Here is a 14,029-nt window from a genome sequence, read left to right on the forward strand (position 1 = left end):
TCACACAAAATAAGATCAAGCAAAATGGGAAAATGGAGCAAGAGTCTGTGTTCAGGGGGTGGGAACAGAACAGTAGGATGAACATCTCATTCAATGTTTAACTAAGAGTTTCTTATAATGAATGATTGGTCTTTAATGACATACGATAGTGCAGAAGGGCTTCACTAAGAGTTGGGGAAATATATTCCTGAAGACAGTGTATCCCATCCACGCTCCAACTGCTCTCTACTCAGGTGCAATGCTCTTCAGCTTCAACTCCCAAAATATTAGGAATTTCTTTGTTATAACTTATATAAAGGCCTGTCTCCTTGACATTGGAAAATGTCAAGGAGAGAAAAATATACCAGAAGTTACATCAAGGCAGGTGTATAGACCCATGATTAGTTGCATGTGCTTACTGTGCTCATTGAAACTCAAGATTAATAATTTAATTTTAGAATTTATACGAAATTTGCAACCTCCAGTATCAGAGAACTGTAGAAAATGTGACAAGATTCAATACCATTCCCACAGCATTCAGAGAGTCCTTCTAATCCTAAAGCAGTTAGGAAGGAAGTCAAGAAGCCGAGATGTCTGGAATGAGCGGCTCGAGCCGTGATCTGGCAGGGGCCGCCTGCCTGCAGGGATGTCCAGGCACTGACTTCCATCCCCACTCTCTGGTTTTCAAGTTAACCTCCAAATATGTTCACTGGCAGTTGTCACTGGGTCTTGAATAAACAGATCAGGAAATCTAGGAGAAGAGCCCTTTGTGGTGCAATTCACTTGATTAAAAAAATCACTCTATCTTTTTGTTGAAAAATTACTTTTTTTCTTACTACTTGACTTTTTTCTGCCAAAGACTGTGACGCTATCTAGACTAGACTAGACTAGAATCTGTGACACTATCTTTGTCCTTGATCTAAGGCCTTCCCTCACATCCTAACTGTTCTTATTCTTGGTTCCCACTGTCCTTACAACAAAGCTGCGTCTCATTCATACCTGCTTTCATCAGCAGGTGATCTAGTATAAACTTCTTATCTAGAGGTTTTTGGTTACCTAACATGAAATCTGAGTTCAACTCACGCTCAGAGTGGATTACAGAGAGAAGAGAGTCAATCCATGGCAATAGAAAAACATAGGCCAGAGTCTGGAATGGGATCGGATAGAGGCAAAGGGATGAACGCTGCCAGTCACCTACAGGAGAGAGGCTGTTGAAGCCTTAACAAGGTCACGTTGCTGGTCTATCTGAAAAGAGCTGTTCTCCCGGATCAGTTCCTAGGAATTTCGTTTGGTCTTGGGAGGGCTGGACATGTTATGTGTCCAGATCCCTTCACCCTTGTGGTCGCTATGCCCTCAGCCCAGGAGGAGGCAGGTGAAGGAACCTGGTACTAGATGCCAGATGTCAGGGGTTCAGACAGATAATACAGAGGAACCAAAACCCAGGGGAGGAGGAAGTGGAGAGGGCCCAAGAAGAGGGAATGTGGACTGAGATAAAGAAAACACACTTGAGGAGAAAGGCAGACTGTTAAAAAGGGGGATATGACTTTGACTTTTTCTCCTCCTGAGAGACTAGAAGAAGCCAATGGATCAGACTTAAAAAACAGCTACAAGCCTTGTGCTCCCGCTGGAGTATTTCCCTTTGGACTGCAACCTTTATATTGTGAAAGGAAGCTACTTAAAAAGTTTGTAGGTCTCCTGAGGTTCCACGGCAAGACAGACTGACCCACTCGGAGGTACTGCTTGGGGCTCTGCCCATGCTGCTGCTTGGCTCACAGGAAGCCAAGGGATGAAGAGATGGAGCAGCGAGGCAACGTGCCAGACACCTCCCAGCTGCATGGGAGCAAGGGAGCTTGGCTGGATCTGCTACTGAAGCAGCGCCTGCAACCCTCTGCTTTGGGATCCCAAAGGAAGCTTCTGAAAGCTCTGCGAAGAGTAACTAAGAGAAGCAAGGCTGGTGCCTGCAGGCTGAGCTCTGCTGTGGAGGGTCCCTTGAAGAGGGTTCGGCTACAGATGCAGCAAGATTGAACTGGCTGTTCTGAAGCTTTTGTCGTTGGTGTCAGTGCCTCTCCCCTCCCAAATTACTCTTCTTCCCATCTGCAGCTCTCAAACAGCAGCGTCTCCTGCAGCAGTCATGAATTTTACAGGTAGGCCTGTATTTATCTCACCTTCTCTCCCTTGCCATCTCTGTCTGCTGATTTCAGGATTTCTAAATCTTTAAAGCAGCAAATCTGCCACCATTCCTCTTGGGAAGCTCGTGTGCAGCCTCTTGCCAAAAGAATCCAAGTCTTTGTCCTGCATCCAGCTTGTATTTGGAAGACAACGAGGAGCAGTGGGCATGGAAAACTCAGCTGTGAGCTTCTTGCCTTTGCTGAATTTCTTATTTCCAGCAGGAGCCTGGCTGCTTTACATGGCTTCAACTTCCAAACGCAGAGCGGGGAGCAATGCGACATATTCCACCAACATTGCAGGGACTTACAAATAAAACTTGACACAGTCTTGGCATGATTTATGGCTCCTAGTGGGGTTTGGGGAATTACTTTGAACAGGAACCTCATCTGTTGCACGTGTTGCATACAGAGAGGCTCTGACCTGCAGCTCCAGTCCTACTTAATGTATGGTAATCCATGTAACTTTCTTATTCATCAGTAAACATCCAACTTTCACGCAGATTCTGCTGTCATTTTAAGTGAGGACCTCTATTAAAAACTGCCACTTTTATTAAGCATGCCAAGTGTGCCCTCCTGTGGACACAGGGAAGTTCCTGCCTCTTGCATGTCCATAAGGGATACGCTATTGCATTGAAGCTTGCTTGGAAAACAAATGCAAACTGGCTAATTTCAGCCAAGGTTTTGAATTTTGTATCCAGTGCTTTGTAGCACAGCCTGATACTGTCATAGAAAGATGTGCCAAAGCAGCTCCAGCACAGTCTCACCACGCTGCTCAAAGTGCAAGGGGGATGTAGAACAAAGCACATGGAGATGTATTATTCACTAGTCTTTGTTAAGTCAATCGGTGTGGGAAAAGGGTTATTTTCACAAGGGAAGAGAAGATCTACTGGGATAAAAGCAGCCAAGTCGGCACTAAGCTCTAAACACGAGCAGCTCCATGAAGCAGCCCTGCATGCTCTCCCGGTGCTCAGATTGTCTGCAAGACAACCAGACTGCCACCCTGCCTAAGTGCTGGCTAGGCTGCCCCTGCCCCTCTGCAGGCTGTCTTGTCACTGATCCTTTATTTATCCTCTTCCTGGCTCTCCCTGGGGTGACATGGAACACAGCAGGGAGCATTTGGGCCCGCGAGCTCTGGGATGGGCTGTCGCTGCACGTGTGGTGTGTCTGGTGACTGGCACGTGGCCACGAGCATCGTCCCTGCCCCACCGCGAGCCCCCCAGGGACGGCAGCACCGAGCAGAGCCGCGTCCCGCCCGGTGCCCTACCTTGTTCGTGCCATCACGTTGTTCTTCTTGGGCTGCTGGTTCACTGGGCTCCCCATGTTGCCGTTCTTCAGGGAGCCCTTCCGAGCCAGCTCCCGCTGCTTCTCTGCAGGGGGGACACAAACGGGAGAGGCAGGATTAGGGCAACAGGTGGGATGGCCACCACACGGAAACCTGGATCTGATGATCCGAGAGGCAGAGCAGAATTAGTAAACTCTGGGATCACAGCTTCCCATCTCCCAGACAGGAAAATCACAGAGGCACGTAACAGGAACATCACACCCTCGAGGAGATGAGGACACATGAAGGTGGCTGGAGGTGAAGAGTCCCAAGCCCTGATGGGTCCAGAAGTCCTGCAGCAACGCTAGCCTGGTGCCAGGCTAGGGCGAGGACACTGACCCCATACCCTAGAGCAGAAAATGGTGCCACCTTCCCTCTTTCTCCTTCTGGCAGTCTGTGACGTCCTTGGAGGGCCCTCCTTTTTAACTCACATTGAATTCTGGAGGCTTTCTTTTTTCTAAAGGAGTGAAGCATTTGGAGCTCTATTTTTAAACAGCATAAAATTTGTTTAATTTTCAGAGCATGTTTCAGTTGCCAGTGAGATGTAACCTTAAAACTGACAGTATGCAGAAGGATTTTTAGGTGGTCACTGCAAGAGGGGATTTAAATAGGCTTTTCACTGGGGAGAGACTATTCCTGCTTAATACCTTCTCAGCGCGGGAGCACAACCAGAACTCAGGTGTGATGGCCCCAACGCCTAAGGCTGCTGTGGATCTGCAGTCTTTGCATCCAGCAGGGGTGAGAGCCCATGTATGACGGGTTACCACGTGAGTATCAAAAACCCCAGTGCCTGGAAGACCTTACACAGCAGACACAGAATGAGGCACTGGGTGTTTTACACCCTCTGCTTTGCAGAGCTCCTCCTGAGTGCAAGACAGCTGAATGGGAGATGGGTAGAATACAAGGGATGATCCCCCTATATTTCCCCCTCGCCTTTATTTTTTTCCTGTTTTGATATCCAATTTTCTCATGCAATTTCCTCCCTGATTTCTTTGGGGAAATTAGTCGGGCTGAGTTGGCACAAGAGCTGAGCTGGCTCTGCAATGCCAGGTGAGGCTGGGGAAGGGCCCAGTTGAACACAACTCTCTAGAGAGTGAGAACACGCTGGAAACTATTCTTGTGCCATGCCCTAATAACACGGAATTACCAGACTGCTGCCTGGGGAACCTGAGTAGCAATTTTTTTTTGATTCTGCAGCCCCCGTAGGGTGTGAATATAGAGGATGTGTGAATATATATGGTGTGTTTATATATATATACTGATATGTTATTTTCTCCTGCAGAATTTTTTACTTCCCTTTGAGGGAAAAGAATCTGTTACTTGTCGTAAGAGAGCTGCAAGCTTGCAAGAGCAAGATGGGCAAACTCTGTCCTTCCCACAAAGATAAGTGTAGGGGGATGCATGTCCAAAGTCTCCTTTTGTTGAGGGACAAATAATCGACGGAGATTCCTACACATGGTGGTGCTGAACACGGCTGAGGAACAGCACACACTGAGAAGAGTACATATTCATCGCAGCCATGTCCAGTCCTGCTTCTACTGACAGCAGGTGTGAGCAAATGCTCATTGAAGCTGGCAGGAAAGAATCAGGCTGGTAACTCTCCCCAGTGTGAGCTGCAAAGAGACTGATACAGGATCGAAGACAAAACACGATCGAAGATAAAACCTTAAATCAAGGTAATTTCTCTTGACTGTAACTTGCAAATGCAGTGATCACGGTTGTCTCCGGAATAAAAGCCTGGGAATTTGCAGGCCACATGAGTTCTGCTATTCAGATGTAGCGGGATGGAGCATGGTTACAACCCTAAATACAGAAAAGGCTTCCACCCATCTGCACCAGCAGCTCTAGCACCAACCACAAATACCCATCCCTGAGACCAGACTGCACCTGCTCAAAGACAAGGTTCCTGGTGGCATTTCTGCCCCGACACAGAGGCTTTCCTGAACCTCTTCAACGGCCTGGCGCTCTCTGCCTCCTAGCCATTACTCACTACAAGCACTAATGCCACTTGCCAATTCAGATTAGTCGCTGGGCTGATGAATCTGGACAGTAGCTAAGTGTCTGTTCTCTCCAATAGGTCTTCCCGTGGCTACTTTCATGTTCTTACCAAGTGCTATTACAGTGTATGGATTTGGATGATACCATGTTACCTATTTAACCCCTTCTTTTGCTTATTGAGTGGCCTGCAGTGGACATCTCCAAAGCAAGGTAAATGCTGCAGGAATGTAATGTGATGGTCACATCTATGCCCATGTCCCCAGCCAGATTTCTTGAACCTGAGACAACAGTTCAGCTCTCTCTTGGATGCTGTGAATGCTGAACCTAAGAGTGAACAGTTGCAGGCAGGAATGGGAGGTGCACCCACCTCTGAGGTGGTGGGACAAGCTCTGGGAAGGTGATGGAGATAGGTAAAGGTCATTTCTGAGTCTTCTGAGCATTGGGGTTGGACTAGATGACCTCTGAGGTCCCTTCCAACCTTAAGCATTCTATGATTCTATGATTATTATAAACTACTACTGCTGTCAACATTTGTCTGCATCCAAGGAACTGCGTTAAGTGTCTGTCTCCTGAAGTCACTGTGGGCTGTAAATTCCAGGCTCATACACAGGAAAAATGAGATGCATCAGAACGGAGCCCATTTTCTGCTTGGTGCTTCCTCCTGCTTCACAGGTGGAGTTTGTGAAGCCCATTTCTAGACACTTCCCTGGGTTTCCAGGAGCGCAGACGCTAAGAACCTGAGTCATTTTTAGAAATGTGATTGCTTTAGACACTACTGAAAAATGCTGCTTTCAGATTTAACAAAACAATTTTTTTTTTCCAAATTATTTTTATACAAGCTGCAAGCTTATAAAGCTTAAGCTTATAGTAAAAGCTCAAGTATATAGTCAAACACAGTCAGGAGAAGGTGAGAGAAGGTATCACAGTCTGATCATGATAAGGAAACAGTATTTTTAAGTCTGCCTCATGCTGGCTGATGGTAGCCTCAAATGAGCATGAATCCCAACATCACAACTCTTCTGTGAGCCAGCACCACTAAATCTTGTGTGAAACAGGGGAACTAAATGTCTCTGCAGTTCCTTCTGGATCATCCGAGACTGTCCAATAGAGTAGGAAACTATTTCCCATTGGCCTTGGAAAAGATCGTTGTTCCTACAGGTTTCCTGCAGCCTGGTGCTTAGCTCTAGGCACCAGGGAACTGGGCTAGGCTTAGCTTATCCCCAGCACCTGGGGATTTCTGGCAGGGATTATGACAAAGTTCCCACGTCCAGGACCATCTGTGCTGCTCACTGTGTTCCAGGGCAGGCAACGAGCTTCCAAAAAGGCAATGCAGCTTATTGGAAAACCAATTCCAGTCCTACAAAACTGTCCAAATCTGGGCAACTCTCAGGCACCAGAAGAACAAGGAAAGGTTGTTAACAAGCTTTCCTGCCAAATCCAGAGAAAATGTGACATACAGGAACAAATGAGGTAAGTCAGGGATTTTCAGAGGCTGGTTATGTCATGTCTTGTGGGCCTGCTCTCTAATGATGTAAGAAGCTGATTCAGCAGATATGCCAGGTGAATGACAGGGACCTGGAGAAATGGAAACAGAAGGAAGCAAGGCTGTTCTCCAGCTATTCCAGAGAAATCACTAAGTGCTGGCATCAAAAGTGCAGTATAAGAGCGGCGCTCCACTAATGCTCTTTACACTCCGTTTGCAAGTATCTGAAATCAGTTGCTCAGCTTCCATCCCACTTAGCTGAAACAGGTTTTATTATGGCAGCATTTAGCTAAAAACTGCGCCCTGCCCATGGGAGACGCTGAGTGCAGCGGTGAGGGCTGGCAGAGCCGTGGGCAGGCACCAGCAATACTGGCACGGCTGGTGCAGCCGCAGGGGAGGCAGCTTCACCCATATCCATCTTTCTGCCAGTTTTTTACTGATTTTACAGCCGGGCTCTTCCTCCATGACGTCCCACAGAGCAGAGGGAGTTGGGAGGGCATGAAGCAGCCTTCAGGCACCTTCAGTGTTAAGAAGATGCTCACATGGGAGTCCAAGTTCCTGCTTGCTCATTAGCAGGGTAGTTGTCTTCAAGCAGTCTTCCTGGCTCCACTCTTGAGTGGCACCACTAGCTTCTGTTTCAGGGGAAGCATCAGGGAATGGAGACAGGGAGGCTGCTTTCAGCCCAGTGCACTGGGGAATGTGCTCTGGGAATGGTGACAGGTAATGGTGTGTCCTGGTGACAGGAAAGCAACCAGTAAAGGCTGAGAAGTTTTCAATACGATGAGAGTGACTCCTAAATATTAAGGAGCAAAGGAAATAGATGTTTCAGACACAGTCAGCCACATAATCTGTCCAGCCCTGCATCCTCTTTGGTCATGGTGTCATGCTAGAGCAGCAAGCAGAAGTCTCAAATAAGAGGGTGCCACAAACACACAAAGCACTTGGCAAGTGGTTCCTGCCCTTGGGGGCTTCCACCTGGCTGATTTAGGGTGTTTCAGAGGATGGGGAATGACTACCTGGTGACAAATGGAGAGCACCCTCCTGCAGGAAAACAACAGGGAAGATCAGCAGGAGGAACAACAGAGGGAAGATCAGCTTGTTGCTGGGTGCTAGATACTCACCTCATCAAGCTCCAGAGAACAAGTTCAAGCAATGCCCTATACTCAGTGCAATCTGAAATCATTACCTGTTGAGTTGGCTGCATGTCTCTAGTTACTCTGTGATGAGGGGCAGTAAGTAATTGAGAATTCTATGCAGAGAGCACTTATGTGAATGTGTCTATGTAAAAAAAAAGGCCTTGAATAAATCCTTGCAATTAATTCCCTTGGTTTCAGTCGTTAAAGAAATCATATCCAGTTTTAATATCATTTTCCTGTCTTTTAGACAGGAAATCTTCTTTAGCATTTTAGAAATCAAATGCTGAACAGTCTTTCTCCTGCCTGTTGCTCCATGTGCTGTTGGCTTTGTCTACGCTCTGCCCAAAGGCAGAAATGGCAAGGGTGGCTGCGAGCTTCAGCCTCCTGCAGAGCTGCTCGTTTGGCAAACATGAAGCAGGCAACACAGGAGCACGGTAACCATCAGCCCGGGCTACACTGAAGAGCTACGCTGAGGCCGTGTCCCCGTCCCCAGAATTTATGCTGGCCGTTGCCCCTAGGTTCTGGCCCCGGGAGGCTGTGCTGTGGTGGAGGCAGCTGCGGTGTCTGGCTGTGAGTGTCCTCCCCACGGCTGCGTGGTGACAACTGAGGTCATCGGGTGTCAGAGGAGGCTGAGCTGCTTCCCCCGGGCCGGGGCTGCTGCTGCCCGCTGCAAGCCGCGAGCTGAGCCCGCTAACTCGACTGCTCGCGAGCCCGGCTGACTAGGAGGGGACGGAGCTTCCTGCTGCGGGGACAGCACAGTGCTGCTCTGAGGCATTTCGTGCACTGGGAAGACAAGAAATGATCCCTGGGTGACAGAACTGTGTTTTTCCAACTTGGAGATCTATGAAATGAGATCTTTTGGAGGCATTTGCCCCTGCATCCCTCATTGCCAGCTGAGACCCTTTTCAGAGACAGCGACTGCAGCATTTCCCTGATGAATTCTACTCTCTCGAGCACACCGAGAATTTAAATTACACAGTAAATAAAATTAGTCTGTCTGTTCACATCCTGCTGAATGATCAACAGAGCCAAGAGAAAAAGGTGGGAGAGAGAATGAAATGCTGACTACAGCTCCCCCTCCAAGCCCAAGCCTGATTCCGCTGAGCGCATCGCAAGCTCCAGGGCATTAACATGCAGCCAGGCAACACCGAGACCCGCACCAACTTTCACCTCCGACAGAGAGTTTTTGTCAGCCAGGGCTGTGCCACTTGGAGAGGTTTCAGGGCACATTTCCCCCTGAATGTGCCCGTCGGCAGCAGTTTTGCATGCACGCTGAGGAGGGCTGCATAGAAAGGAAAGGAAAAGATTCCTGTGTGGTGCAGCCACGCTGAGCCTGACGAGGCTGCGCTGCCCGCAGGGATTTGGAGAGGGTGTCCGGGACCCCATGGGTAGCATTAGCACAGCCTGCAGCTCTGACCCAGTATTACGAGGCAAAAGAAAGAGATTTTTACTGAACAGGGGTAGCAGGAATGAAAAGGGTCTGTCTGTGGCCACCTCTCTGCTCAGTATACAGGGAATCCTGTTTGAGGATAAAGCGCACGGAGCCCCAGCGTGGATTATTCAGATCAGTCTTTTGGAAACATGGTTGTTTTGCTCAGCTTCGGAAAAGAGTCTGCATATGTAGGCAAGGGTTAGATTACTACATCATCCAGCTACCACAGCTAGCCACAGTATTTTTAGCTGCAGTGTCTCATTTTCGCTGACCCAGCCACACATGAGGAAATTAGTGAGCTATGTCTAATTGTGAGAATTGATTAGCAAGGGCAGGCAGATAAATCTGTGCTCAAAGGTCCCCCTTGGACCAGTGTTTTAAGCACCTATGTAGCTGCATCTCTTTATGTTTTGCTGATGTGGCTGCTGTTCTGTCCCCTTGGCACAGCTGAGAGCTGGCACACAGATGGGCTCTGAGTGGTTTTAAGCTACCCTGAAGGTCTGACCAGACGTAGAACTGGTATAAAATCCATGGAATAAAAGGGCCGTGTTTGCAACCTTCTGGCAGTACATGAGGTTGCAGCTCTTAATTCCTAATATAGAACATAGAATATATATTTTCCCTCTGTATATGTACAGAAGGTACTGCAACAACAAGTCAGTGTATTACGTGCACAGCAATGCGGACCTAATTCTGGGGAAGACAAGGGGCTGGAAATGCTCCCACCTAAAATACTGTCTGCACAAGTTCCAGAGAGGTTTCTTTATGGCCAGGCTGATTTTACTACTGTTAAATAGTAAACATAGAGCAACATTACTATGTTGCTCTTCAGAAAGCAGAAATTGAACTTCAGTGTCAGAATATTCCTTAGCATAGAGGAGCACAGGAAAATGATTGCTCCAGACTGGATCAAAACTGTAATCTACTTCTGCCGCAAGTGCCTCCAGAAGTGGCTTTATGCTCCAGCAATGTGTGTATAGAGTCACAGAATCCTTAAGGTTGGAAGGGACCTCTGGAGATCATCTAGTCCAACCCTCCTGCACACGCAGGGTCACCCGGAGCACGTGGCACAGGGCTGCATCCAAGAGGAATTTGAAGATCTCCAGAGCAGGAGACTCCACAACCTCCCTGGGCAGCCTGTTCCAGGGCTCCATCACCCTCACTGTCAGGAAACTTTTCCTTAAGTTCCTGGGGAACTTTTGGTGCTTCAGTTTGTGGCCATTTCCTCTAGTTCTGTCAGTGGCCACCACTGAAAAGAGGCCGCCCCATCCTCCTCGCTGCCTCCCTTGAGGTATTTATAGAGCAGCCCCCTGGGCCCTTGGCACACAGCTCCATCCCCAAAGCTCTGACCTCTTAAAATCATTGGAAGAAACGATTTATTTACAAAGAGCATTTTACTTAGGGACGTGGTATAAACATGAATCACCTCTGTGAAACAAGAAGATATGTTTTAGTGAGGAAAGAAAAAACTGTTTTACCTTAAAGTTACCCAAATAGTATCTAGTAGTATCTATAGCAGCAGGAAGGAATAAAACTGAGATTCTTGGTTTCCAATTCCCTGCCTGATCTCATCCACTACTGTCAAAACTGAAATGCACAAACTGCATCAGTTTTATCTAAATTTAATTTTCTTCTTTAACATTTACCTTCTCGGAAGGATTTATTTGGTATTTTGAAGTATTTTGAAAGGATATGCTTCCTAGCAGCCAGAATAGCAAAGCTGGATATATCTGAATGAGTGCTTGCAACCTGTCAAGACTAGCTGAAAAGCTTCAATTTATAAACTGAAATCTGCAAAACAAAATACATAAATTAGAGTTATTCTCTCCCTTGACATATTTTAAAGGGATAGAAAAAAAAAAGAAGTTATTTCATCTGAAAAGAACTTCTGCAGATGTGCACTCATCAGTCCTACTCAAGTGAACACAGGTTTAAGAAAACCCCTTTTGCTCAGCCTGGGTCTGCTCTATGGTGTATCAGACAAAAAAGAAGGGAAAAAAAAAAGAGATGTCCAAAATGAAATTTAGCTCTATCAATAACTGATCTCTTCATTTAAAGTGCCTCCTATGCTAATAGCACTGTAATAATCTACCAGATAAACAGATTTAATATTAGTGCACCCCAGATTTGTTATGTGATGAGTCCTGATGTTCTACAAAGAAGCATTAAGGCCACCAGTGCATGTGGTAAGTATGGTGTGCATGAAGAGAATAGTGCATAGGCAGTAAAAACTTGCTTAGCCAAAAGGTTTTAGGAAATATTCATAGCCTCCAGTTACAGACGAGATCAATGTATAGAGCACCTTATATAAAAAAGCACTTGGATGGAACCTGACAGCAGTGGGTTTGAACTACGTACACACTTAACCAAATTTACATGCTTACGTGGGACTAAAATACATAAAAAATGACAAGGCTATGTCAGAGAGCATGAATTTTATAGCCTATAATAATTATAGATTTAATTTGTTTTTGAAATGTAGCTGGGGAAGCTTTCCCTGGCTGCCGATACTGCTGCTTGGAATGACTTGTTGCATCCCCATAGCAGCCAAAACAAACAAGGACTCAAGCGGTAAGGCTGCAGGCAGCATGGGGGCTTGGAAGGGATCTCATGGGGTGCTGCCCCCAGCATCCTGCTTGGAAGGGACCTTTGGACTGTTGCTGTCACTGCCAACACCACTGCTGCATTTGTGGCCTTGATTTCATAGCAAAATATCAAATATTTGAGTCATTTGAGCTTTGGCATCTGCAGCACAGGATTTCTACAACCCTATGCATTACAAACAAAATTCTGCATTTTCTACCTAAAAAAAAAAATGAAGGCAGGTGGTATAAACCAGGCTGGTTAACATACTGAATGGATGCTCCTCATTTCCTCCTGCTTTCACAAATTCCCACTTTGCAGTATGGGAACTCTACTTTCTTTCTCAGGAAAAGCAGAGTGTTATTAACTTCACTGCGCAGCCCTACAGATATTTTCCTTGCTAAAAGGCTTTTAGGCCTCATTTCATTAGCCAGATCGCCCGTTTCCTATGCATCTTTGTGGGAGAGCAGGACATGCCCTGCCCAGGGTGCCTCTTCCTGCTGCTCAGTCTATCAGCCAAATTCACCAAAGGGAGGAAAAACACCAGCTTGGGTTTGCTTATCAGAAGATCATTAGCTAAGAATTTTCTGTACTACTTCTGAGACAAAAAGGAGCAGGTGAACAAAAGCAACACGGAGATTACTGTGATTTTTGTGTCCTTTCAATGCTGTGGTCAGGTTTGCACTGGGTCACGATGCCCGCGTGTTCAGTCTTGCTTGGCACGATTTACGAGCCTGAAATTGTCAACTGCAAATGAACATAAGGTTTACTGTGGTATAGCTGCATGTTTGGCTGCCTGGAATTGGAAGTGAAACGAGAAGTTCTAAGAGAAGTTGTAAAAGAAGAAGAAAAAAGGAAAGAGCCCAAGTGCCTCAGCAAACAGGGTTTTATTGCAGTAGCACTAAGAAACTAATGAGCATGTGTATAGGACATAGTTCCCTGCCTGAGGAAATTAAGACAGGAAACAGACTGTGCGTAAGCAGTGGAGGCAGCTAAAATCGTAGCTGCTTCAGTGATGTACAGTTCTTGTCTAATCTGGCTTCACTTTGAATAATGCTCCAATAATTAAGATTTACAACAGGTTTTAACTTTTGCATATAGCTACTTAAGCACAGAGAAAGCAGGTAGAATTTAATGGTGAAAAAGTGCTATGATGAAGGACAGCTCTTCTGTTAAGAAATGTTCCATTTTGCCAGAGTTGGTGCTAATTACAGTCCCCTTTAAAGGGGACTTCAGAGCAAATGACCTGCCTGTCCTTCAGCCAGCTGATGCTGCCGGATGGAAGGGAAGGGTATGACGACAAGGCAAGGCAAAGGAAGGCAAAGGAAGGAAACGCAGGGCAAGGCAAGGCAAGGTAGGGGGACATGACAGTGGGTAGAAGCTGGATAGGTCCCACGCATCTGCTGCTGGGATGGGGGGCAGCTGGATGCGCAAGGAACAAACCTTTGCAGACTGTGATTTAGAGCAGAAGAAATGAGAAGCCGGGCACTATCACCTTAAGGTCTGGATGTGTTCAAGAGAGCCTTTGCTGAGACACAAGTATCTTGGTTTTTTTAGTAAACTATTTGTTATTTTAAAAGAAACCCCAATTTGCTTGTTCATAATTTGTTTTAAATCAAGAACAGACACTTCCATTACCAACCAACTGCATGCAGGGCTAATAATATGAATTATCATCTTTCTTTTTGTCTCATTATTTCTTTCTATGCAAGTCTCAGCAATCTTACGTGACTCTGCAGCCCAAACTACCCTAGGGACCGAAAGTTAGGGTAAGGGGTTTAGCTATCTAGGCGAGGACTCCAGTGTGAAGCAACATCACAAATTCTCTCTGAACGCACAGGCTGGAGCATCTGCAGGAGCCAGTGCAGGGAATGAGGTATCAGTTGCCCCCAGGGAAGAAGTCCAAGGATGTGCAGGGAGGATGCCACA

At 46.6% G+C, this 14,029-nt stretch overlaps 1 protein-coding gene across 3 annotated transcripts in view; it reads right to left on the minus strand.

Annotated features, from left to right (window-relative positions):
- The window catches only part of FAM219A (family with sequence similarity 219 member A), a 74,102-nt gene that overhangs the window by 5,010 nt on the left and 55,063 nt on the right, over positions 1 to 14,029 (minus strand). For all 3 annotated transcript variants that reach the window (XM_026039719.1, XM_026039711.1, XM_026039703.1), the window contains exon 3: positions 3,412 to 3,514. In XM_026039719.1, the coding sequence (XP_025895504.1) occupies positions 3,412 to 3,514 (103 nt within the window). The remainder of the gene's footprint in view (positions 1 to 3,411; positions 3,515 to 14,029) is intronic.

The sequence above is a fragment of the Nothoprocta perdicaria genome, unplaced genomic scaffold (assembly GCF_003342845.1).
Source record: "Nothoprocta perdicaria isolate Ctin4 unplaced genomic scaffold, notPer1 scaffold_10, whole genome shotgun sequence".
NCBI classification, from domain to species: domain Eukaryota; kingdom Metazoa; phylum Chordata; class Aves; order Tinamiformes; family Tinamidae; genus Nothoprocta; species Nothoprocta perdicaria.